The sequence below is a fragment of the Lepidochelys kempii genome, chromosome 20 (genome assembly GCF_965140285.1).
Source record: "Lepidochelys kempii isolate rLepKem1 chromosome 20, rLepKem1.hap1, whole genome shotgun sequence".
Lineage (NCBI taxonomy): Eukaryota > Metazoa > Chordata > Testudines > Cheloniidae > Lepidochelys > Lepidochelys kempii.
Window position 1 is genome coordinate 2,218,306 of NC_136399.1, and position 26,960 is coordinate 2,245,265.

The window sequence follows — 26,960 nt, forward strand, 5'->3', positions numbered from 1 at the left end:
CTCAGTGTAGGCGGCTCAGTGCTCTGGACCGAGGGTGTGCTAGGAGGAAATGAGCCCGGTTGTCCCATCACTGTGTGGATCCCCACCTGGCTCCTGGCACAGGGGCGGTTATGGAGAGATTCTCTGTGCTAGCTGGCTCAGGCAATCAGGCTACCAATGATTTGCCTCTTGGCTGCTGCTTTGCATTCCGCCCACGGACCAGACATGGTTCCCCCCTGACTGGAGACCTCTGTGTGAAGTGAGGGAGTCCTAGTGGAAAAACCATCATTGCAATCGGGATTCACCAGCCTATGTGTTGTCAGCCTCACCAGAGAGATCATGGAGACGGAGCATCTCTGCTCCCCTGTCTGTGGGTTCAGCCAGCTTGGCGCTTCCATGGGCATTACCTTCTTGGTCGAAAAGTGGATCACTGTTCAGGAAAACAGGAAGCTTCCTGCCGCTGACCTGAGCAGAGGCCTGGGGTTTGTTACTGGTATGCGGCAGGATGGACGCATATGGGTCGAGTTTATCTCTAAAGGAGGAAAACTTGGCCAGAAACCCTGGCTGTGGAGAATTTTGCTGATGCAGCACATTTGCTTCCCACTCTGCCCTCGCTGTTTGGATTATTACTAAGAACATTTGCACAAAAACAGGATCCTTGTTTCTCAAGAGTTCATTGGCTCCTGCTGCTTGGGGCTGCCCCCCACCCCCGCCCGTGCCATCGGGAAGATGCAAACAGAATCCGTGGGTCGCCATCTCCGAGCTGTCATGGGGCAGTGTCCCCGGCGCCAGGCCGGCGGACCGCGGGGGAGTTGGATGATGACGTCAAACCAAGTCCCTGATGCCTCGTGGTCATTAAAACCCCTGTAGCATAACACTTCCCACGCTGGGTCAGCAGAGACCTGGCTCCTCAGCCTGCTGCCGGCTACGAAACTGTGTGAAGCTAAAAATACCTCAGCCCTTTCGCCCCGTTCCTTTGCCATGGAAGCATCAGCTGTAGTGGACGCAGGGCAAGGCGGGGCCTGCGACTGGGGAGGGAGCTGTCGGTGAGACGCTCCCTGTGCGAGTGGGGCCCACTGGAAGGAAAAGGCCGGAGAGTCCCCGCCCCTAGCACTTATCTTAAGAGTCGGGCTGTTAAATCTGGCGTCCTGGCCAAATTCCAATGGGGGCCTCTCTAAGCTCCCCTCAGGGGTCAGCTGGAGCCAATGCCTCCTTGCTTTCCTCTCCCGAGATACCGTGTGCAGTTACTAGGGCAGAAAGGCTGCCAGGTATACCCGCCTTTCCCCCGTGGCTGGGGCCTCCCTGGTTCTATGTATACACCCTACAAAGCACTTAGGGGTGGGTCGGGATCAAAGAGGTTCTGGGAATAGATCCCTCTGATCCTGCTATCTGCCACTGCTAGAAAGATCCGTTCTGCTCCGGCTGCGCTACTGACTCTGGGGGAGCAGGAGGGGCCCACAATATTTAGCACTTGTCTCAAGCTTTTTGTCCGTGGATCTCAAAGCGCTTTACAAAGGGGATGGCCCCCGCTCGACAGAAGGAGAACTGAGGCGCAGAGAGAGGACGTCACCGTCCCAGCGTCGCACAAAGAGCCAATGGCAGAGCCAGGCACAGACCACAGATCTCACGGCTCCCAGGCCAGGGCCTTAGCCCCTGGCCTGCTGCCTCGCTCCTTAGCACTTACAGACTGTAGCGCTTTACATTTTCAAAGCACTGTTCATAGACCAACTAACTTACTCAGCCCCTGATCTGGTTCTAGCCTGGCTGCTAACCTAGGCTAAAGATGGGCAATGAAAGGGAACAGGCTGAGCTCCTGCTAGAGAAAGGAAGGGAACACTGACCCTTTGCCACTTTGAGGTACCTCCTGCCTTCCATCCGCCTGACTCTCATCCTCCTTGCCCATTAGCCCCCCACTGCCGGAGCAGGCTGGGCTTTTCTAGCACACACCAGCCAACTCAGGTCTGCAGTCTGCGCTCTTGGCAGGACAAGAAAGTGTTTTCCGTTCACTGCCAAGGGAGGCCTGGGCAGAGCAGGGTTGGAAAGGAGATCAGCATATTGTCTGGTTTCAAGGAGAGGTCACTAAAGCAACAGGATGCCATGAACTCTGAGGACCCAGAGATCCTGTTTTCATGCTGAAGCCCCGAGCGACAGAGAGCCCTGGATCTGAGGCTCGTTAGAAGAAGAACCTCTCCCTCCAATGTGGCAGTGATCCGAAGTGGCACCATCTACCTTGGCATCCCTGCCCCCTTTCTTTACTGTGACAACCACACAGGCCCAGCCCAGATGCGAAGGAGTGAGAAGGATTCACAGCCTGTCTTGCACATCACTGCAGCCACAACCGCCAGCTTCCGACCATGGAGCAGAGAGCCAGGAAGGACTGAGTGGGGCAACAAGATCATAGGGTCAGTGAGCGGTCGGGGAGCCCCACAGTGGCACTTGGCTGGCTGCATTGCTGGTTCTCATGAAGAGGCAGCACTGGAATCTACACCTGCAAAGAACTTTCTGAGCCCCAGAGACAGCAGCCAACCGAACCAGGAGCCAACTGGCCAGTTCTCATGCTCCCTACAGCCCACTGCTGCTTTATTCTGCCTGGGAATCATTTCCCCATCTGGCATCTGAAGCAGGGACAAGGAAACAGCCCCTGCTCCGCTGTCAAATCTGCTGCTGGGGACCTTCTATTCTCTTCACAGCCTTAGCATGATGCTTCCCAGTCCAGGCATGGAGGGCAGCCCCAGTTTGGAGGTCTAAGAACACACCTCTTCCTCTTCCTAACACAGAGCTACACTGTGCCCCTCTGGCTGGTGCCACTCCGGAACAGCAGGGCTTGAGCAAAAAGGAACGGGAGCAGCTTTGTACCTAACCCTCCCAGTGCTGCCTCAGTTGGAAGGACTCGAGATATTACTCCACCAGTGAGCACATAGTAAGGTATTCAGAATAGAAAGGTCTGGACTGCATGGGTCTAGCAGTTAGACCAGGTGACTGGGAGTCAAGGCACCTGGAATTCCTTCCTCCTGTTGTCCTTTTGGGGAGCTGCTTCCTCAGCTGTGCCTCAGTTTCCCCCTGTGAATGGGGCTCAACCCTGCCTCGCAGCCTGCGGGGAAATGGAGGTGTAGAAAGGGGAAGTGGCTGGCCCACTGTCACACAGGGAGTCAGTGACAGAGCCAGGAATCGCCGGCTCTGTGCTTCTCCCACAAGACCCTGTTCTAGGAACACACAAGGGCCATGAAGGTGGCATTTCAGGAGTGGTCATGGTCAAGGAAACAGCTCTAACAGTAACCTGGCAGGTCCCCAGTTTTATTCCCTCGCAACAATCTGGGCTCCTGTTTGCTTGTCTCATACGGGGAAGGTTCCTTTTCTAGCCGCCACCACCCAGGCTCTGAACATAGCAGGGCTCCAGCTGCTTCCAGTGGCCATCTGGACTCGGTGGGTTATCCCACTGCTGCGGCTCCCCTCACTCTCCTGGAGCTGGGCTGGCTCACCCAGGGACAACATTCAGCATTCTAGGAGGCAAACTGCTCCTTGCCACCATGCCTGGGGAGCACTGCTTCCCAAGCCCAGCTGATCCGTTCAATACCTTTGCCCAGAACCTCTCTCGAAAGCTGCACAGATCAGCCTGGGATTGGACGATCGTTACATACTTGAATCCCCTCCAGTTTTAAGATGGGGACGTTCTTAGGTGACCTGAGCTATGGAACCGGGCCACATCCTTGCCATATTATGCCCGTTTGCCACAGGGGAGCAGAAGGAGGTAGCATGAATGGCGAGGCTATTTCTGACTAAGTACTGTTTCCTGTTGGTGGCCTCACTCAGACACGGAGGGGAAAAATGTTATCCCAGAGATCAGAGATGGAAAAGACCAGTTAGATCCCTGGGGGAAGGATTGTTCCCCTCAGGACATTTCTAATGCTTCACCAAGGCTGTTTTGAAAGGTTCTGAGCAATGGGCTATCCCAGCATAGCTCAGTTGTGTCTTGCTCACAGCAGCCAAGGGAGCTCTCAAGCAAGCTTCTAACTAAAGCTGTGATCAGTCCTTCATGCTAACTACAGGCTCAGGAGGTGGGCTGGGAGAGAGAGAATATGACCAGGAGCTTATTTGTGGCTACAGTAGCTGACAAGCTGCCTAGATCGTCCCCATGAGAGATGAAGCCTAAAGAATCCTACACATCAGAGATGAAAAACAACCCTTAGGTCCCATCTATTCTGCCTCCTTCATTCCTTACAGCATATTTCCTAGTGCTTTCACCAGGCTGGTTTAAGTTCTCCCAGTCAATGGGAGACCCACCAGTGAGATGGTGGTGTTTGAATTAGGGAAGTTAGAAATGAGAATGGTGTAGTAGACCCTGCAGTCCATCTCACTGCAAATACACAACCCCTTCCTGGATACACACATCTGCCAGGCAGGCCCCTTCTCTCCCTCTTAAACATGGAAGCTCTCACTGGCTGTTGGCTGGGGCATGGAGAAATTTGGGGAAATTTTTCCAGCCAGATGACACCGGAGATGAAAAGACCTAACTCTGGCAATGGGGGACGTCGCCCATGGCTGTTCTGTGCATTGTCTGGGGGAATCTGACTGGCCGAGGGCAGGCAGGGGTTGTTTCATGTGTGTTTGTACAGATCAGCCCTACAAGTATTTTATTATTATTTACTTTGTGTGTGTTACTGGGCGTAATGTCTTAGCTTGGGTTTGTTTTTTTCATTGGGTATCTGAAGATGAAGAGTTTATGAGGATGGCGGCTCAGGAAAGAAGCCATTGGTTGGGGTGGGGTTTTTTATTTTATTTTAATCACATGACCAAAAGGCCATTCATTGGTTGGGGTGTTTTTTCATTGTTGTTGTTGTTGTTGTTGTTTTAATCACATGACCAAACACAGCACTTGAACATCAAAAATAAATAAATAAATAAAAATATTTTAAAAAGTAATAATAATAATAAAAAAAAATCAAAGAGTTCAGAGCTTTCCGCTCCAGTCCTGCACCTGCGACTCACTCGCCCCGGGCCTGAGCCCACGATTCCGATGGGGCTCCACCCTTACAGACGGTGCAGCGAGACGCACATGTGCTCCCATCAAGAGGGACTCTTCTGGCAGGGATCGGCATTGGGTTTTCAGGCACTGGCCGCTGCACCCTGCAGTAACTTTCATTCCCAATAAGGGGCTAGATTTGTTTCATCAGCTGATTTCCAGGTCCAGAGGCCACCACGGCAGGTGCCCATCAGCAGGCTTCCTGCAAGAATCCATGGAACGTTTATTGACTTGGTTGATGTATCCACCCATCCCCACTGGATAGTCTCATCCAGCTGCACTGCTCCCTCTCACCGAAGCAAAAACTCAATCCATCCAGGAGGTGACAAGCAGCACGAGCTGTGGGGATGCTCTGGAGGCTCAGAGGTGGTGGCACCAGGAGACTTGATTCTTCCCAAATTGCAGGAGCGAGGCAAAGCGTCTGACTCAAGAACGCTGAATGTTCACTGTAAAAATTTCTGTATTGAAAGACTTGGGCTGAGGTACCATTTGCACTATGGAAGGTTAAAGAAAATTTAAGAGACTAGTATGGGGTTTCCCTTTGTGACACACCAAGGGCTTGACAGGAGATGCTTTTATGTCTATGCTTTCTCTTCTTGTAATTGCTGTGCGTGAGGATTAGTGCGTATGCGTCTTGATGTTTTTTCCTTGCTGCCAGAGGAGATGGTTCCCTCTGCCCTGCTCTGTGTCTGTGCAATCCCAGTGGTCAGAGGCTAAGCACACGTGCCAGGATACTCAAATGAATCCAGATGGCGGCGTGTAACTCCTGCACTGCTAACATCACTGAGCTCAACTTGCAACGTGTGAAATTCCCCTGCTCTTGCATCTTCTACAGATCTTCTCTGACAAACTGGGACAATTCTGGGTTACCCAGCATACAATCCAGCCCTGCATTCCCTGCAATCCCCAGGTATCACTTGGGGCCAGTTAGAGGACTCTGCCCATGTGATAAGTGGCTCAGGAGCACGAGAAGAAACTGGGTCGTGCACTGGTGTCTCGCTGGAGAATAACCTGTGTTCCAGCCCATAAGAGAGGGTCCCAGCTGCCCACTGCTTATGAAGAACTCCAGAAAGGGCAGGGAAGTAGTTGCCATGTGTTAAGGAGCAACCTTGATTTTTGAAATACTTTTACGATGTCAGCATGGGAAGGGAGTTGGGTCTAGTGGTTAGAGCTGGGAATCAGCATTCCTGACCTTGAGCAAAGGTTTGTGTTCTTCCTCAGTAGAACAAAGATAATACCTACCTCATAAGGGTCTTGTGAGGCTTCATTACTGCGTGAGGCATTTTGAAATCCACAGGCAGCAGGCATGCTACAGCCGCATACAGCGCTGAGAACATGCATGTGGGGTGACGGGTTTTTTTGTAAAACACATTTAAAAGGAAATGCCACCACTCCCCTTACCTCCCGGATGTCCAAGAGAAATTAGTCTTAAACCAGAGACCCTGCTCCAAGCAGCCACCGCCTCAACGGCTGTTCAGTTGGCTTTGAAGTTTAAAAAGCTTTAGTGTGTTTCACTTCTCCACCAGACAGACAGAAAAACTACCCCGCTGAGCGTCCCTTAGCTGAAGGCAACACTGGAAGTACTCTCCAAGATGAATCCAATGCTGGAAGTGGATTTAACAGCCTCTAGGAAATCCCAATATGGTTTCTTATATATCATGTGGTCCATGTTAAAATGTCCCTCTAGGAAACAAATTCCTCAACCCCCGCATCACAGCTCACAAAGTTCCTAGCAAACATTCCTGTTTAAAATTCTCACCAACGGGGGCAAATTTCACACGGACGCAATCAACTAAAGAACAACAGCAAAAAACTCTGGTACATGAAAAAGTAAGAAATAAAATATCGGAGGAAGCTCACATTTATGATGAGATGGGGCAGAACAGGAGGTTATTTACAGCTTCTCTTTCATAAATCATTCTAGAAAAAGCTACAGGAAAGGGAAAAAAAAGTAAATGACTGTTATTTCTCTTCCAGGTTGTATAAACTAAGCTTTAGTCATCTGTATATATTATAACCGTTGCTTCTGTCCCAATTTCTTTCTTTCTTTTTTTTTTAGACATTTTTTGTACAATAAAAATTATATAGCCAAACAAAAAAAAAAAAAAAAGGAAAGGAAAAAAAAAGGAAAAAGGAAAAAAAAATCTGCTGGCAAATGCATTTTCCTTTGGTGACTTTTCTATGATTGTCTTTATTATGACAGCGCCTAATGCAAGGAATAGACCTCAGGAGTTCTGCTCTCCAGATTGCAAGTGGTTGATTTTAGAACCTCTCCAAGTAGAGCTAAATTTATTTCCCATTTGGTTTATGGGATCTCTCTCTCTGCCTATCCATTAACGCCGGGGTTCTGGTGCCCACTCTGGGAGGCAAGTTGGGTCTAGTGGATTGGAGGAGGTGGGCAGGGCCTAGGGATCAGGACTCCTGGGTTCTGTTCCTTGTATGACCTTGGGCCAGCTACTTCCCCTTTCTAAGTCCCTATCTGTCTTTACTCTCTGTGGGCATTGGGGAGTTTAATTCCTATTTGCAACATGCTTTGAGATCTTTGCTTGGGATGCTTGATGGCAAGTTATTCCTGGCTGGCGAAAGCCTGTGAGATTCTTTGGAACGAGATGTTTTATAGACTATATGGGCCAGCACATCATAAATCATTCCTGATTTAGCAAAAAAGGAAACAAGCTCGTAAATCTCCTGGGGCCAAGGCAAGGGCATCCAGCATCAGCTTGGCCCAAACAGGCACTTCAGCCACGGCCGAGTGACTTGGTCGGTGTGAGCTGATCCCCAGGGCTCTGTGGGGAGCAGCCTACAGGATCGGGCCCTTGGCCTGCACCTCCCTCCATGGTGGGCTCTGGAAAGCTTCTGAGGTTTGCAGCTGAGTCTACACATCCTCAGAGCCTTCCAAACCCACATGGGTTGGCACATCCAATCCCTTCAGCTCCTCCCTGGCCATCTCCTCCCTTGAGAGCTTTTGGCTGGATTCAATGACCCGAGTTTTGACTGGCTCCGAAAAGATGTTTCCTAACGTTTCTCCATTTTCCCCACACTCCCTGATGCGAACCATAAAACCAGTCCACCACACAGGTGGAGGAACTCCTGGCATAAGAAAATCCAGCCTAAACCCAATGCCCAGAATGATTTTCCGCAGCTGTAGGACATTCTTACTTTCATATGCCAGTCAGACCAAACACAGTCGGCGCTCTCTCTCTCCTTTTTTAAACCCTCTGTAGCGGTTTCTCTTTGTAATTTTAACAATGATGCAAAGACAAACGCACCCAGCTCTGCAGAAAGGCAGCCTGTCAGCAAAGCCACTCCTTCAATTGCAAAAGAAAGGGGCCTCCGTCCCAGCAAGGCAGGGCAGGTGTTGGAGGGCTCACCTGGCACTCAAGAGACAGGGGCTCAGGTTCTTGCTCCTCCACAGCCTTCCTGTGACCTTGGGCAGCCACAAGGAGCAAGTGGGACCAATTTACTCTGAGGTGTGAATATAAACTGCAGCAACCCTCCTGGGTGGACTTGCTGATTTCAATTTAGCTTAAATTCGTTAGGAGCAGGGTTAAACTAGACCAAAATCAGAAGCTCTTACAGTGATCTAGGAGCATCCTTGCAGGGCTCCGCACCCGTTTAAGGCCTTTTCTACACACACAAAATTGTACAGCTTTGACTCTGCTGTTCTTGTTACAGTGGCAACAATGTCCCTAGCGTGGCTGCAGTTATAAAAGTACTTCAGAGCAGGAGGGCTGCTAGCTACACCCGCCTAAGAACCCCCTCTAGCAGCATCCACACTGGTATTAGTATGTGGGCAACAAATCGCCCTCCGACTGACAGGCCAGGAGTTAAACCAGCACGACTTTCCCATGCAGACAAGCCGTTAGTTGCTGCGCCTCAGTGCCCCACCTGTGCAATGGAGATGAGAGCACTGCCTCCCCGCACCGGGGGCTGGGAGGTGCCCAGGCACCAGGCTTATGGGGGCCAGATAAGTACCACAGCCAGATGACACCAGTAATCCTGGACTCAGTTGGCTTTGCCCAGGATTACTCTCAGACCCGTCCAGCAGCATCCAGTCCTGTTCCGGTGCCACCCAGTCCCTCGGGTTGCCCGCAGAGCAGAGCAAGTCCAGGGGATGGACACCAGGCTGGGGTGGAAAAGCAGGGCCACGCGGGATCTGGCTGCGCTGATTCTGCAGGGTGTAAATGGCGCCAGGAGTGGGCTTGGCACGTTGGCCCCCGGGGTAGATTTGCTAGCTCGGCTCCCATCAAACACCGGCTCTCCAATGCAGACAAATGGGCAGGAGGTGGCATGAAGTCAACCATGCCCCCTGCGCACGGTGTGGGTTGTTAAGGGCCTTCCCTTGTACAACTTCCATGCCCCCCTTGCTGATACATCCCACACTTTGGGAAACCTTGTGCGAGGAGCGGAACCTGCACAGCCCCCCCCTCAGCCCCCAGGCTCCAGCCTGTGCCAGCTATGCCTGGTCTGTCATGCAAAAAGCTCCAGTCCTTTCCTTTGGAAGCCCGGGGGGGGTGCGGGAGATCAGAGAAACTGAGAGGAGAAAGCTCACATGGCTTGGTCTGGCTGGGAGGTAGCACCCAGCCAGGGCAGAAAGGGATAGAGCAACCCCCCCAGGGGAAGTTAAGGAATCCCCCATGTTCTGAACATGTTGTGATGTTTTGGGGGCTCCTGCTGGCTACTAACACCAGGGGAAAAGCAGCACCCCAAAACTGCAACGCAGAGCCTTTGGCCAACTGGCTCAGCAGGGACCATCTGCTGCTCCAGGTGTCCGCCTCCTGAAAACCACCATTCCCTCCTGGGCTGCCTCAGCAGAGGGGCTACAGGCTGAATGAGTCATGAAGCCTGAATGCCCCTCTCTGACCCAACCCCAAAGAAGGAGGCAGGCTGGCAGGAGAGTGCGTGACGCTCACCCTGGCCCCAGGCTACGGCAACCAAAGGGTATCCAGGCCCACAGCTATGCAGCAGGCACCTTGTCTTGGCCCCACCTGTTTGGTGGTTCCCTGTCCCCTGTCTTTTGGCTAAAACTCATGGGCTGCCAGCTGCTCGCTCATGCTCTCCTTAGGGCTGGAAGAAAAAACAAAGGGGAGGACAAGCCACAAATAGAAAACCCCCCCAAGGGGCGGGGTTATGCTAATTTAGGCAGGCAGGGCTCTGGGTTATGCTAATTAGGGGGGTAGGACTCTGGCCTTCCATGTGGGGCTAGGAGGAAGAGCAACTTGTCTAACTTGGCTCTGGACAGTCTCAGGTTGGGTAATCCAATGGGCCTAACTTTTCCAAAGTCAACAGTGATTCTAGATATCCCATTTGGGGAAAGCTTAACAGGACCCGACTGCCAGATGGTGCCTGTCGCCCACTCGGTGAAAACTGGGCTCTTCAAAGAGGTCGCAGGTTGGGCCTCCAGAATCACTTGTGAAAACATAGGACACGGTGGCTCTCCCTGCAGAAGGCAGCATGGTTCAGCAGACAGAACAGCATGCTAGAAATCAGGAGACCCTGCATCAGGTCCCGGCTCTGCCATGTGACTCTGGGCAAGCCGATCTCTCCAGGTCTCAGTCCTCTGACACATAGAGTGGGGCTAACACACAGCCGAATCATACACTAACATGGGGTGGTGCTGGGAACTTTAATAACTGCTGGCCAAGTGCTTTGGGATCTCCAGCTGAATAGGCACTAGCCAAGGGCAAAAGAGCCAAAGCAAAGCTGTCGACAAGAGGGGCAGTGGGGCAGTTGGTGTTGCCAAGGTGGATGCCCATTGGTCGACAGGCTGTAGTCATTGTAACGGTCCGAGTCAGGGTCTGAGCAGCGTTCTAGCTGTTGAACTCCGAGACCCACCTAGGCATGGGTCTAGGAAGGGTCCACACAGTACAATGGGCCACCCGCACACATGCGGTATACAGAGCAGTGTGGGTTCGAAACATCTGTTGAGACTCCAAACGCCCTGGTGGATGACAGAGACATCCTCCCGCATACAGTGATGCTCACGTCCCCACCCCCCGGGTTCACACGGACTGCTGCTTCCTCCTCACGCAGCTCAAAATTGTAAAGTTGAGATTTACAACTGGTTCGAAGTGCCAGAGGAAACCAGATCACGGCAGCTTTTATGGAGCCCTCATTAGGAGCTGGCAGGTATGCCGAGAATGTCACAGCTAATTACATCTGTGATCAGAGGGAGTGGGGGACAAAGGAGGCACACACACCAACATTAAACCAACCCGAGGCTGCCTGGGTCCTATAGATCAGAGAGCACGTGTGCCAGCAGGCTGGGGGAATACAAGGATGGGGGAAGGAATGGAGCAGCAGAGGGATTTGCTAGCATCGCTGGTGAGACAAGGGGTAAGGACTCCAAAGGGGAACATTTGTGGGGCTGTGAGCAGTTTGGCTCAAGCATGGTCCAGCCCATAGGGACCTCCGAGCAAACAACATGGGAAAGACCAGTCGTGGACTTCCTGATGCCAACCCATAAGCTCCATGCATAGGCTGGCACAGGTACCGGCCCCATTAGCTAATTGATTGGTCAGATTTGGTGTTGCCCCAGCCCTCGCACACCTAGCCCTGGGGTCCTCTCTGCACCTTCAGCCTGCATGGCGTAAGCACCATTTTACCACTGCTCCTTTCCGCTCCTGTGACATTACCCTCCATTCTCCATCCCTACTCTCCCATGGCCCAGTTCCTGTGTTTCAGTCACACGCGCCCCTCAGGGACAATTCTAGGTCCATTTAATCCAAAACCTCCCCCCACAGAGCCACCTTGCTGTAATCAGCCACTTCTTCAAGACAAGGCCCAGGGCCGAGCTGGATCTGCAGGGAGTGCACGTATCACTATCAGCCCTGGACTACGGGGTACCTTGCTCGGGCTGTCTTTGGACATTTCTTTCCTTGCCGCTATTCTCATTCTGCCTGGATAGGATTCGATTCTCGCTCTAGGGCGTTTCTTTGAGCTGTGACCATCCAAGAGCCTGCGGGTGCCTGGTGTGAAACACGTTGAGGGGCGCAGTTGAGTTCTTTCTAGACAGGTGCATCCATGTCACAAACCATCCCCTAGCACACTGCGGTTGGCACTAGCTGCCCCTCCTGTCCGGCCTCTGAAGATAAAAGATTGAATAGGAAGCAGAGACCGGACTCTCCCACCTTGGCTGACAGCTGCCAAACCGGGGAGAAACACGAAATGCCGCCCTAGGGCTGTCGCTCCCACAGTGCTACTATCACTGCCGGGCTTCAGGTTTTGAAGCGCGTGCAGCTACTTTTCTGAGGTGCTGAGCCCGGACAAGGTCTCGGGGAAGCCAGAGGGCAGGAGGGGGCCCAGGTCCCCAACAGACTCACCCACTGACACACATTCTCAGGCCAGTCGCTGTCAGAGGAAAACAGAAAAGGGAAATAGGGTTGTGCCTAAAGCATGGAGTCAGGAAAGTGACTTCCCATACCCCAGATCTGCTCTCCCTCCCCCCCCTGCCAGGAGCTGGCCAAGCTATGGGAGGATACAGGGGTCTTGAGAGCTCTGGGTTCAGTTCCTGACTCTGTCACAGACTTCCTGAGTGACGGAGGACAAATCACTTAGTTTCTGTGCCTCGGTTTCCCCACCTGTACAATGGGGATAACAGTTGTGAGGTACTCAGATACACTGTGATGGGAGGTAGATAACCTCTGAGATACTCTTTAGCTGAGCTGTGGTAGCACCTGAGCGCCCCAGTAATGGACCATAACACCATGGGCCCAGGCACTGTACAGACACCTGGAAAAACAGCCAGGCCCTGCCCTACTGGTCCCCTATTATTGTATGCTTCAGATCAGTACCTGAGCTAGATAAGCCTGGAGTGCTCAAACACGAGGCCTCCAGCTGCAGGTTCTGTTGCAGACTGGCTGGTAACTCCCACCACTATGTTATTCTTAAAGGGTCTATGATATTACTGAACCCCCATCTCCAAGCTGCCACCTGCTACACACCCGGAGGCAAAAACGGATAGTAGCAGCTGGCAGAGCATCTAGAGCTCTAGATGGAATCTAGACCTTTTGGTTCCACTCCTCCAGAGTGACAGTGGTTCCATCAGAGTGGTGTATGGGGGTTGGGGTAGGTCAGCCCACTTGTAACATTCCTGGTTGGGTTGGTTGGTTTACTTGGAAGGACAATGTCAAAAGTTTAATGAGCACTCGCTTTTGTTCTGGTCGCGTCTCCCTCGAGGCTGCTGGGAGCTGCGCCCTGCATCACCTGCTTTCCCCAGCACTTGGCTGACCTAATTCAGAGACAGAGGGTGCAGGCACGCAGGGGCATGGAGGGCAGACAAATTAGGACAGGGACAGAGCCAGTTACCTCCATCCTGGTGACCACCCACAGCCATGTCAGAGGGAGGGGTTGCAACCCCATGCCAGCTATGCCATAAACTGGCTCTCCTAACCTTCCCCCTCCGTTGCCTAATAAGACAGTCCACATGCAACGTTCACAGTAATTATACCAGCAGGCAGGGAGCTTGGCTGGGATCCACTGATCCTGCTGACTCTGTAGCAGGAGACACCAGTGCTCCCTGTAAAGCAAGGACTGTAATGCCAGTAGCCGGACAATCACCCTGGAGAGGTGGGCACAAGCTAATGCACCCTGCCTCTGATAAAGCATGCATGGGTCCCACAGTGCTGTACAGGGCAGCAGCCAGTCCATGACACAACAGATGGTTTAGGGCAATTTTCATCCAATGGGCCCAGCCCAAACTCAGCTATGGGATGTCCTTTGATTGTCCACGGGCTCATGGGCACAGCCCGTAGACCCCACGGAACACAGCATATCACCGTGGAAGGACAAAAGGCTGAGCTGACCCTGCTGCAGAGCAGTTCCAAGCCGATGGTTAGAGCCCTACACCACCTCCTCCTCAGGGACATCCCTGTCTTCTAAAGGTTCGTCCCCTGTCAACCACGTCTTTATAAACCTCAGCCCACCAGCCAGTAGGGCTAAGTGGCAGCTTTACAGAGGGTGCTGGGACCAAAGCTCTGGAGAGCAGCTAAGGATCCATGCATATGGACACTTCCACCTGCCACTGTAGGTGCTTCGGAACCTTGCTTCACACCTGGGATAAGGTATCCTTGACGGAGAAAGGCCAAGCAGGCTGGGGAGCAGCAAAGCAAAGGGGCAGGTCACCCTGGGGCTGCCGAGAGCGTGGCGGGAGCAGAATGGCGTGCACACAACTGTGGAGAGAAAATAAAGATCCTCACTCTATTCCCCACTCCCCCTGAGTCTCTCTTCTTCCAAGGCACCTAGGATGAGATGAGGGGGGAGAGAAATCTCCCAGTTATTGAAAACATCTTCCCTCCTGAGACTCCCTGACAAGTCAATTAAACCACATAGGAGCAACAGGAAACATCTAACATCTGACCTTCATCTCTGGGAGCTCCTGGCTCAGTCCCCTCACTCCACCCTTATACCTGAGCACAGGGACTGGGGGATTCTCCAGCCTGTGATATGAAGGAGGTTAGATTAGAGGACCATAGTGGTGCTTTCTGGCCTTGTAATCTCTGAATTTATGATACATCCATACAGCATCCAGCACAAGGGGGATCTGGCCTGGCTGAGCTCCGGGCACCATGCTTCCTGTGTAGCAGTGCCAAGAGCAAATACAGTAGGACAGCAATGAGAAGTGTGATCTGACAGCCAAGGGGCGAGGTGCTGTGGAGGAAGATTTGACTGCAGGAGCGATCTGGGGAAGAGAGGACAGCCCAGCTCACTCCCTTCTCTTCAGGCCTTTGCCAGAGCATGTGCCTCCCGAAGCATGTCCTGAAGGGTCATCACATGGCCAACCATGGCACACGCCTCTCCCTCCAGCTTCAGTGCACCTAGCAAACAGAGGTGCTGTGGGGAGCAGGTAACACACAGACACGTACTTCAGAAAGGGGCAGGACTGAGGGAGCAACCATGGAGTTGGTTAATGTCCAGACCCGTTCTTGCAAGGGAGGGGAGCCAGGATGCCTGGGTTCTACTGCCAGCTCCCTCCGAGTCAAGCCACTTCTGCTTTCAAAGGGTTTCGGAAAGCCACCATACAGCCCAAGTTTCCCCACACAGAGGGAGCCAGAGGCTCCCTGAAATGTCTTAACAGCCACTCAGCCAATCCAGAAGCCAGGACTCCAGACTCCCGGCCCCCACCCACTAGACATTACCGCTTCTGAAGATAGGAGTAGAACCCAGGAGTTCTGACACCAAAGCCCCTGCTCTAAGCCTTGGTGTAGAGATGCCAGTCTTCCTGCTTTAACTACTCAGCAACGTTCCTTCTGTCCTGAAAAATATTTGGGGTAGTGAAATTATATTCATTATATAGAAAATCCATCCCTGGCCTTGAATTCTGGAGGCAATGTGGGCTAGATCACCTAACAGGCCTTCCTGAGCTCCGATTTTTAGGGGAAAAGCACAGTTGACTCTCGGCCCAAGCAAGCGGCGTAAATCACACTTTAACTAGTCCTGAACCTCTTGGGCCAGCCAGAGACTCCAGGTATTGAGCCAATTGCAGCACCAGCTCACCAGGTGCTACCAGGGGGATATAGACGTATTTATTTTTTAAACAGTCCATTCAACTCCAAATGCAGGGAGGAGGGGAAGAGAGGGGTCAGAACTACAGCTGTTCAGGTGCACAGAAAGGGCAGCACCTCAAGACCCAGCAGTACAGAACAGGAGGTGCCCTTGCTGTGAAACTAACCAGCCCTTGTGACAATGGGGGGCAGGGGAAGAGGATAACCTGTAACCTAATCAATTTGAACGTAACACAATTTCAAGAAAGGGGGTTTACCTACAGTCAGCTTCAAGGCGACTCCAGAAGAGGTTTTAATATAGGCCTATAAGGTATTTTAAACTGTGGGGAGGGGAAGAAAGGGACAGAAGAAATCTTACTGTATTGCTCTGTATTAACCCCCCCCCCCCCCATGCTCTGCTTCGGTTTCCTTATTTTTCTGAATTTAAACTCAAGAAGTTTCCAACCCAGCCACAGACGACTCAGGGGCAGGAGGCCAGTGGGGCGAAGCGGACAGCGCGAGCGGGAAGATGATGTGTTTGTGTTTCTTTGTGAAGGGGCACGCACGCACACGCGCACACCCGCACAGTGCCCATCTCTCTTCTCACCCCACCTCCTCCTTCCCTTCACATTGTGCAAGCCCACCCATTTCTCACTCTCCCGCCCCCCACCCCCACTCCTCCCGCCAGCCTGACCTATAGTCCCACTTTCATTTTCAGCCCAAGCGTCTGTTGTGAAAAGTGACTTCATGCTGAATTTGGGCACTGTGCGGCGTTACCAGCTCTCACGCTGCAAGCCCTGGCCCTCCTTTTCTTTCGCTTGCTTTCCCACACTTTCCCCCGCTCATTGTGTGCCCGCTGCTTTTTTTCTCCACCTATTCAGCCCAAATTAGTCACGAGCGGCTCCCAGCTTGGAGAGGAAAAATAAATTAGGTGGTGTTTTAAACACAGTGTGATTAGAATGATTTCCCCCCCCACCCCACAGAGGGGAAAGCCCAGCATTTAAAAGAAGCAGTGTCCTCTACAAAATAAACTCCCACCAAGAGGGAAAAAGAAGCAGGGGGGAGAGAGAGGGGAGGGGAGATCTCTACAGGCAGCGATGCCCCCTGTAGCACTGGCTGCTGGAGGCAGCTGCTGGACCAGGGCTGGGAATACAGAAAGTGCCTATATCCAGGCAAAAGGAGAGAGAGGTTGATAAAGGAGAAGGGAGGGAGTAGACCTGGGTTCATCGTTATGTTGCTCCCATGGCCAAAGGAAATGCATCCAGAACAAGGGGAGGGAGGTGAAATGGGGGAGCAAGAGACAGTCAGGTAGTTTTACCAGAGCAGAGGGAAGCTATCAGTTTGAGGATGGGTGGAGGGGAGAGAATGCCTGGGGAGAGGAGGGGGCAGAACATGCATTAGTGGCTCTAGAACGTCAGGAATTATTTGGAACAGCCGAGAGAACGTGCAATGGAGGCACTGTCCATGGTTGTAGTGATCCCATATGCCCAAGGGAAACTGAACAAGCTGTGCTTGTGTGGTTTCTAGAGGCAATAGGGGCTGGGTTCCAGTGGTCAGACAACAGGACGGCAAGACAGGATATTTGGCTCCTATTCCCAGCTCTGGGAAGAGAAAATGTTGACTAGTTAGAACAGGAGACTGAAGTCAGGACTCTTGGGTTCTGTTCTTGCCTCAGGAAGGAGAGTGTACTCCAGTGGTCAGAGCACAAGAATGGAAATTGGAACTCCTGGGTTCTACGCCCAACTCTGCTGTACAGTCTTGAGTCCCTTTACCGTATGTCAACCTGTACAAAGGGGACCCCACTTACCTACCACCCAGGGGGGATTTGAGTACCACCAGCATGCCTCCCTGCAGTACTGTCAAACAGCCGATCATTTATACCACGTGGGTAGTATACGGAGAAGTACAGGAAGTGATCAAAAATAAAGCAGCCAAGGACACAAAAGGATATTTGCATTTGCCAAGCAGACCAAGGGAAATACTAGAATTGGGAGCATCTGACTTCTTAGTACCAAACAAACAACAAAGGAGACCTGAGCACTATATACACAGCACCCTGCATGTGTAAGATGCTTTACAGGACAATTAAAAGTGAAGTCCCTACTCAAAAGGGCTTGCAAAGTTTAATGAGGTCAACAGGAAGTGAAGAAGAATTCTGTATCCAACTGAAACTATAGGGAAGAATTTAGGGAGGCAGAACTGGGAACTAGGGTTTGTCCGGGATGCCAGGGGTTAACAAAAAGTATCACGGGATCTTTCATGACTACAAGTGCTCAGGACCCCTGTGTTCATTCAAAGGCAAGGGGCACTGTACACCGTGGGAAGTCATTTAAATCAGGGCAGAATGGACGTAAATCGCATTTTCATTTGGCCATGGGATTGACGTGCACTGTACATGGGTGTAAAGAACACCACAAGATGCAGAGTCAGAGAGAATCAGACCCCAGTGATGTCTGGCTCCTTGCTAGTACTGCCCAGCCCTGACACCACAGGAAAAGCACTGTTACATCACACACCAGACAGGCAGATACAGGTGTTGCCTTGAAGAAGCAGTTTTATTATGAAATCAAGAGTGAAATGCAGTGTTTGTCCTGGCACACTTCAAAACATTTCAAGCAAATAACCAGCAAAAAGTCATGAGCAGAATAGAAAATACATATTACAAAATCCTACATACAGAAAAAAACCACCACCAGAATAAGGTTATTCCACTAAGTCTGGATATAGACAGGGGGCTTCGGTTCATTCTACCATAGACACCCCAAGACACACACAATGCAACCTGGATCCTATAGCTGCTGGGCAAGCAAACCAACCTCAGATATTGCTTAGAATCGCCTGGGGCATACAGCGGAGACATCAGCCTGGTGCATCAGTGGTGCAGAGCACAAGCAATTTGAAGACCTCTACATTTAAAGAAAAATATACTGCTTTTCAAGAGTCTGTACACAGAGCTGCTGCTCTCTAGCATCTGAAGGAACTGCGTGCGACCAGGCAAACATCTTTCCAATAGAGGGTAAGGCCAGAAGCAACAATCCCTGGATGCAAAGCTCTGAAGCACAGGCACATTCCAATCAAAATGGACATTTAAAAGCAAAGATCAATCAAGGGGAAATCTGCCCAGCTGTTCTATTTTTCTGGGGACCTTGATCTAAGTTTAAGGGTAAAAAAGTTACATAAGATGTTAGATGCACAAGGAATACCTGCGTGTAAAAGAACCTATTAAGCAGACGAAGAAAGGCACCATACGTCTTCCCTCTCTGCTGAATCACTGCTAATAACGTGGCTATTTGCCTCAGAGGCCTAGAGCAAAGCATGGGACAACAGCTCTCTGGTATTAGCACACACTCTTGCTCCATCTACACAACTTAACACGGAGAACACATTCCTACGGCTCCCTAAAAACAGAAGGTACCATTTGATAGGCTAACCAGACAAAAGGTGCATAACAAGTTGCAGCCATGCTGTGCTTCACTCCTGTACCAAGCGTGATGTTAAGCTGTGAAAGCAACGTTGCAGGGAAAATGGAGAAGTTAATGTGACAGGAGGGAGATTCAGTTCAGATGCAGAACAGGTTCACTGCAACGCTTTTTCAAACCACGTACTCCCAGTAAAAGGTTGCTGCTGTCCCCCTTTGCAAAAGGTGAGGCTGGGAAGGCTGGTATAAGAGTGTGTGAGGTGTTAACAAGCCTGACTGAGCTAGTCTGGATGTTAGATGAGGACAACACAAAATTCAACCTGGGAATAAAAACTGAGCAAAGGAAGGTTAGTGAGGTATTTCTCTTGCCTTTCAAAAAAATTCCAGGAGATCTGAACATTTATACTAAATGCCACAAGCCCCAGAACAGCCCCTAGAGGCAGGTGAAGTGCAGCAGCCTGAGTGGTTTAATCTGTAAGTGTTCTAGTATTGCCCTCTCCTTATTCCAAGGCTTTGGCTTTGATCTTCTGCCAATCACCAGCTGCTGCTCCCACCCATTCCCCATTAGGCCACCCCTGGGAGCAGAGGTAACTGAGAAAGACCCTTTAACATATAGGGTGGTTTGAGAAGTTTAAAGCCTCTCTCATACAAGAATTACTACTATGTTTTCAGGCAATATCATGCAATATATTAGAAAGGCCCTCCCAGGCCAGCTAGGCAGCAAACACGATGTCACAAGCTGAGAGGGGCAACTCAAGTAGAAGTTGATGATCCACAGCAGAACCTAAGTAGGAATGCATGGTGCACTTGAGCTGAAGAGTGTTTTTAGCCAGGCTATTGGTGTGCATGCCCTGATTCTGCTGAACTTAAAGAGTGATTTCCTCAGGCTGAAGGAGGGAGAGGAGGGTTTCTTTGCCCAGGGCAGCCCAGAGAAATGGAGAAAATAAAAAACAGCAACGTTAAAATAAAAGGGAGGCTCCAGGTAGTTCCTGCTTTAAGTGGCATAACCTGCTTCTCAACCCAAGGGTGCAATTCCCCAAGACATAGCAGGGAGATCAAACCCTTCTCCACCTTCATCCCTGAATGGCATTATCCTTTCCTCATCCTCCATCTGATAGATGCTTGGCCACTCCAGTTCTCCTTCCCCACTTCCTAGGTTCATCCCTGAACCTTGTATGGGCATTTACACCAGTGCACGATGGGTGTAAAAAACTTCCAATTTTGATGTGGTGGCATTACACACCTGCTTTGCACTGCTGTAAATAACTGCACAAGTGGCAGGGGAATGGAGAACCAGGCACTGGGATTTCTACCCACCACAGATATACTAAGAACATTTTTGCTCTTTGCGCTGTATATATATATTTTTTTAAACTTCACAGTTGAAAAAATAAGCAGCACAACTGTACAGCTATCAGGGATTCTCTACTAGGTCCTGCACGGGGAAGAGAGCCTACACTCCTTACTAGTGCTACTGTGTGTGTGGTGGGGGAAGGGGGGGAGAGAGAGAGCAAGCGCACACACATGAGCGTGCTCCCCCACAACAGGTAAAGCCTAACATGGACAGATATCAGACAATCCCAAAGCGTTCTGCTCTTTTCCTCTTCTTTGCCTGCAAAAGGGATTGAAAGAAAAATCAAAACCAAAAAGAAACATTCACAATTCAAACCCCACACACATTTGGATGAAAACACAACACAAACCAAAAAAAAACAAAACACAACCAACCACCACACTTGATGGTAGAACATGACCCTAGTGCATGACTGACCCAGCCCCTGTCTAAATACGGGATCACAGGGTTAGTTCAAGAGGGTATTTGGTATCAATGTTTGGCAAGGAGCTACAAGATTTTAGTCCAGCATTTGAACAAACAAAGCTTGAAATCAAGTTGCAAAGCATACAGTGCCCAAGATACAGTGCTGCTGAAGTCACTTCATCTCGCTGGCAACAGTGCTACAAAAGGGAACAATGCCTACTTGAGAGGCCTGGAAACCCTTCCAGGCAATGGGGAGGTGGGAAATTTAAAAGGGCAAAGGGTTAACACTCTTCTATTCATGGAAAAGGTGAGAGGGACACACTAAACTGCATTAAATATTCTATTGCGTCTCTCAGATATGCCTTTAACTTGATACACGAGGGGTGTATAAATCTTAATTTTTAGCAGGATAAATAGCCTGGGGGCAACAAAAGCCCGAACCAAGAATCTCCAGGGGAAAGGTGCATTTGAGCGCACACAATACTAGTAAAAAGACCTTTTTGTTCCAGGCACAACCTGTAAGTGACCTAGTGGGAAAACATGGAATCCTTCACCCCCAGCCACCCCCTCTGCTCAGACTGAACAGGGGCTTGTTCTCCAGTGCTGCTTGCAGAAGGCTGGGAATGCCGTGCACCATTTCATTCAAGGGAAGCGTTTATCAAAATGCTACAAAAACAAAACAAAAAAAGCCCCCAAACCCCACCTGAATTGCTGAGATCACTCTTCGGAGCCAAACAAAAAACCACTTCTTGTATGTCAAATCCAGAAGCCATCTGGTTAAGTAGCTTCTGAGACCCCAACAGCTCACCCTCCCGCAACCTTTGCCAAATGATTGTTAAAATTAAAATCCACGCCAGCAGCTCCTCTGTGGACAGTGATGGGGGCTCAGCTCTCACTGATTTATGCTAGAGTAGGATTTATGCAGCACCACTGGTGTGCCTGGTACTCGACAAACAGGAACGTAGGAACTGCCACAGGACCATCTAGCCTGGTCTCTGGTACCAGGTGCCGCACAGCAAGCCATATAACTCCACAAATAAAATGGTGAGGCGCCGTCTTGCAGAGCTTACAAATTAAAAATCAGACCAAAAGACACAACAGCAGGACAGAGGTGTCAAAACAAAAGATGGAGGAGAGAAAAGCAAGGGGTGTAGTCAATTTCTTGATCCTTACTTGTTCCTTCCTTTTTTATGTTGTGAAATTTACATGCATTTTATGATGAAAGGAGTGAAGCAAGTTTAAAGCTCAAGGGCTTCCTGGATAAAGGAAGTTGTACGGAGGGATGTGAAAGGGAGGTGGTATAGTAGGCCACTCCAGGCATAAAGGGAGCAGTGTGGAGGAAACTGGAGGAGAACGGTTGCTCCCAATTTTCTGCAGGCATCCGTATTAGTTTGCAAGACTAAGAGCTCAGCCGCATTGGCCAGCGCCAGCCAGATCTTGTAGCTTGGGCTGCTCCAAACCAATCTGACAAGCTCCACAGGGGGGTTAGAATGCATGCAACCCAAAAGAGGCAGATGCTCATCAAGGTAAAGATGATAAATTATCTTTGCAATATCATTGGGGTACCTGAAGGAACTGAATATAAGTACTTGCTTGCGGACCAGTAGGATGAGATCCACTTGAGGAGCGAGAGGTCATGTGTGCAATAGTTACAGTGGAATATTCAACTCTCCTAATAATTCAGCATGGAAAGTGTTCTCAGCTGCCCTTCCACCCCCAAACTTCTTATCATGTGTCCCTCTGCTTGCAGGTTTGGCATTTTACCTCTGTGTCCTCTGTGGCTCCAGCCCCAGCCGAACTTGTTACAATGCCAAACCGCTCCTTCCTCTTCTTCAGCTTCTCATCATCTTCGCTCTGAGTGGAAAGAAGGTAGAAGATTTAGTTTGCCAGACAGGCCCAAAAGAATCATTTTAACAGTTGATAAGGTTCCTTTCCTTGCCCCCCAAATCTTCCTGCTTTTAGCTACAAGACCAGCTGCTAGAAAAGAGTAGTTGCAAGATGATTTTGAGGTGCACATGACTCTGCACAGAGCTGAACATACACTTTAGCAGGCATCATCATGCTGGCATGGTTAGGTGCCCCGTCCAGAGGGGATTTATTGAACAGATGCTCAAAAGAACCTCCCAAGGAGTATTTATAAGTAAGTTCCCACGCTAAACCTGCTCTCCCTCCATGGTAATCAATAAAAAGTGAAACCTATTTCTCTGGAGTACAGTGGTGAACTTCATGGAGTTTGTAGGATTAATGGCTAAAGCTAAGTAACCTGTGATTTTGCACCTGCCTAACTTTGCAACTGCTCTGTCCCCTCCACTTTAAATGTCTTTATCCTGTAACTGTCCACACCTTAACAGGTCAAGTCAAAGCAGAGCCGACCACGATAGCTAGTAAGGCATGGTGCAGTGAGGTAGGGAGGAAAAAGGAAAAGCTTTTATATTTCCAACAGAGTAAATGAAAGGCACTGGATTGGCAACCTCAGGGAGCGAGTCTCTGTTTAACCAAAGCAGTACAATTACCTGGCAGTTGCAGTGTAAGCTTCCAGTCAATGTGTCCCCATCCTGACAGGGAGGGCCCCTTACTAAGTTCTCCCTTACTGACCCCATTAAATCTTTGGCCTCAGTATTGTAACCCAAACTCATTTCACATAGGCCACTGAGCAGCAGACCAGGGTTGAATTTCAGTTAGGAACCTAGAGGTGAAAGCCTCTGTATCCCTATTACCAACCCAAGTGTAGGCCCAACATTGAGGATTTACAAGATCTCACATTAAAATAAAAAATGTTGCTCCAATGCAATGCTCCAATGGAAATGGTTTTAAAAACTGCCCTGTGAAGTTTGCAACATGAAGAGAATTTGCACTAGAAGCAGAAAGTGAAGCTGACCACACCCTGAAGAATGAATGTAAAATACAGAATAGCATAAACACTCTTCAGCAGCTCTGGTGAAACTAGTAGCAAAAGGGAAGAACCCAATTCACTTTGATGAGGAACTGTCTGGAGCATCACCACTGACTAACACCAATCCACCTGCTGCATGTTTTTCCTCATTGGGAAATTAAGGAATGTGATAAATCAACATGATAAAGAGGATGCACCCTCAGAAGAATGCACAGATCGGGTCAGACCAGTGGTCCACCTAGCTCAGTATCCTGTCTTCTGACGTGGCCAGTGCCAGATGCTACAAAGGGAATCAACAGAACATGGCAATTGAGTGATCTATCCATCATCTAGTCCAGCTTCTGGCAGTTGGAGGTTTAGGGACACCCAGGGCATAGGGTTGCATCCCAGACCATCTTGGCTAATAACCACTGATGAATCTATCCTCCATAATCCTCTCTAATTCTTTTTTTAACCTACTATACCGTTGGTATTCACAACATCCTCTGGCAACGAGTTCCACAAGCTGACTGTGCGTTGTGCGAAGTTGTAGTTCAACGTGTTTGTTTTACAGCTACTGCCTATTAATTTCACTGGGTGACTCCTGGTCTGTGTGTTATGTGAAGGACTAAAGAACACTTCTTTATTCACTTTCTCCACACCATTCATGATTCTGCAGACCTCTGTCATCTCTTTGCCAAGCTGACCTGGCCCAGTTTTTTAATCTTACACTTGATCCTGCAGTGAAACCATAATGCCATGTTTGCAACATCACCTCTCTCTCGGAGCAGACGGTCAGCCACAGGACTATGTGAATCATCCAACATAAGCCAAGGGAACACTTTAATCCCCAGGTCTTATGTTGTATGGTTTCCTATGCCTGCCCCAATGCGATAGACCCTGAGCTTTAAGCACTAGCTGCACTAGTTTCCCATCTGCCCTTGAAGACTTCATGGATCATAATGATGGTCTCAACTTTTATCCAGAGAGCTCTCTGGCCCGTTCATAAGGGAGCGCTGATGTTACTGAAAAGTCTCTCGAGTTAACGAATGAGCTCTCTTTGTTGCTTCCAAGGAGGATTTTTATGGCTATATGGATTTATTTTATTATTATTATTTCCAACACTCAATTTCTTGCATTTTCTAATCCCGTATTTAGAGAGGTACCCACTGACCAGGAGGATGCCATCTGTCAGCGTATCCTTTCTAAGCCAAGGGAGAGCATTTTCTGCAAGGCAGCATTCCAGTGCAATAGAACAACCCTAAAAATCCACCGAAGCTCAATCTAGAGACACAGTCTTAGCATGGGCCCCAAAGATCTTTGGTTCAGCCTCAAGAGGACATTTCAGCATATATCCTATGTACATTTGCACAGTAGAGCAGGCAGATTAGACAGCATAGATATTGGTTTTTCACATTTCGACTCCTACAGACTGATGTGACAAATAATCCATCCCACAAAGAACCCTAAACTCTTACACTTTCAACAGACCATGAGGCTCGGCTCTGTGGTTCTATTGTTAATGATGTTAATGTAAACGGTGTACATGAGGTCACTCGGGATTTTTGAAAGGTACCTTCTGTTTGAAGCCTTCACAAAAAAACATACATCCCTTAAAACTGGGAATGTCCTAACTAGACTGTGGTTAATTCTCAGTTAAGGGTTTCTACACCTTTAACACTTACAAGCTTAGGGCTCTTTCCTGTGGATTGTTAGTAAGCAGAACCCCCAATAAGTTGATGGCAGCCTTGGATGAAAAAGACCAGGCCTGTAATTCGCTGTAAAATTCTACAGCTGCTCCTCCTCCAGGATCTGCACAAGCAAGGAATCTCACAATCCTGTCAAATGGTATTTTTCTATACCATTAAATATGAAGGCACCTTTCCTTTGAATTATTTGCTGCAGTGCCCTTGGATTTGTTAGCTGTGGTTCAATAAACCCCACGGGTAGAATCTGGCTTGCTATCCAGTGCTAGGGTCTCATTTCTGCAAGCATCACAAACGATGTCTGTCTCATGGAGCTTGACTCAATTCTTCTGCTGACATTCACTTTGCACTCCAAACTGTTTTAATGGGGGATGCTTCTGATTAGGATATTTTACTTCTTCACTCCTTGCTCCTTCAGCAAGAGCAGAGGGGTGGGCATGCGTGCTCAGAGGAGTCCTTCTCTTGCTATGGACACAAGACATTTGGCTACCGCTGGCAGGATGAGAGATCTGATCTACTAATGGTTTTCAGTCTAGCAAGAGGCAGTGGAGACAGTCTGATAAGCCAGACAACTACTCCTATACGCGTCATAGGTCTCTTGCCCCCCTTTTCTATTCACTGCACTGACCACCATTCCTCTCAAACGCATTTCCATTTTGACATGATCATCTCAGCACTCACTCAACCTACCTTCACAAATTCCATTTCAGTGATTTGCAGCCTGAATGGACAATTTTACTGACATTTCGCAGAACCGTCACGTCCCTACATTTCTTGAGATTCTCCACAAAACCAGAGGCTTTTATTTCCACTACCACTACCCACACGGATGCCTTGACTATCAGTAATAACCAAGGCCATCATTACCCTTTAAAAGCCTCAATGCATCCATTTTCAATGGATTTATTTCTAGCTTTGGCTATTTCAGCCCTCATTTAGCCAGTTGTGTCAACTCAGGCTGTCCAATTACCTTGCTACACTCCTATAATTTCTCCTCTGTCCCCGTCACTAAGTATATTTCATGTCTTCCCCTCCAACACCATTTGTTACATTTCATGACTTGTGAGAGCATGGTCCGACAGAGACACTAAAAAGGCATTCATTTGCAATCAGGTGAAGCAAGCAGAGCCATCCTTGTGATGACATAAATAAGAGATGTAACAAATTGAAACCATCACCAATAAGGCAGTTGCCTGGAACTCCTCACTGGATGCACAACTTCCCACGTCCATTAGGCATCTTAAGTAAATGGGTATGAAATTGGTCATCGTTTTGCTTTACTAAAAAGGCACCCCCCCCATCAGAGCAAGAACTCAAGAGGCCCACTGTCTACAGCTAATAGAAATGATATATTAGTAACAAGTAACTTCTAACCCCAATTGCTCCATTTTAATAAACTGATGTTAGCCAGGCAAGCAGAGGAAACAAACTAGACACTTAGAAAAAAGATCCATTTAAATGCAAACTCGCAAAACAGACCTAATGACATCACCGGTGCGGTGGCCAATTTTCATGACAAAAGTGACACTTGACACCCCCTCAGCGAGCAGCTGGACAGCCTTCGTTATGTCAATACCTTACATAAATGACACCATAGCAACCGGCTCAGTATTATTAATTATGACATCTCCATGTGTTGTGGCAACAGGGGCGACTGAAAAGTTTTAATTGAAAACTCAGCAATTTCTCATGAGTTTTGGCTCCATAGGCAGTCATGGCCTAAAC

At 49.5% G+C, this 26,960-nt stretch overlaps 2 protein-coding genes across 6 annotated transcripts in view; both read right to left on the minus strand.

Annotated features, from left to right (window-relative positions):
- The window catches only part of LOC140901098 (inositol polyphosphate 1-phosphatase), a 49,366-nt gene extending 42,433 nt beyond the window's left edge, over positions 1–6,933 (minus strand). For both annotated transcript variants that reach the window (XM_073319316.2, XM_073319315.2), the window contains exon 1: positions 6,860–6,933. The gene's annotated coding sequence lies outside the window, so the exon portion shown is untranslated. The remainder of the gene's footprint in view (positions 1–6,859) is intronic.
- An 11,075-nt stretch (positions 6,934–18,008) lies between these two features.
- Positions 18,009–26,960, minus strand: part of SARNP (SAP domain containing ribonucleoprotein) — a 50,180-nt gene continuing 41,228 nt past the window's right edge. For all 4 annotated transcript variants that reach the window (XM_078849623.1, XM_073319440.2, XM_073319437.2 and 1 more), the window contains 2 exons: positions 22,422–22,511; positions 18,009–20,510 (listed from right to left, as the gene is read on the minus strand). In XM_078849623.1, coding sequence (XP_078705749.1) covers positions 20,469–20,510; positions 22,422–22,511 — 132 coding nt within the window. In that variant the 3' untranslated portion in view covers positions 18,009–20,468. The remainder of the gene's footprint in view (positions 20,511–22,421; positions 22,512–26,960) is intronic.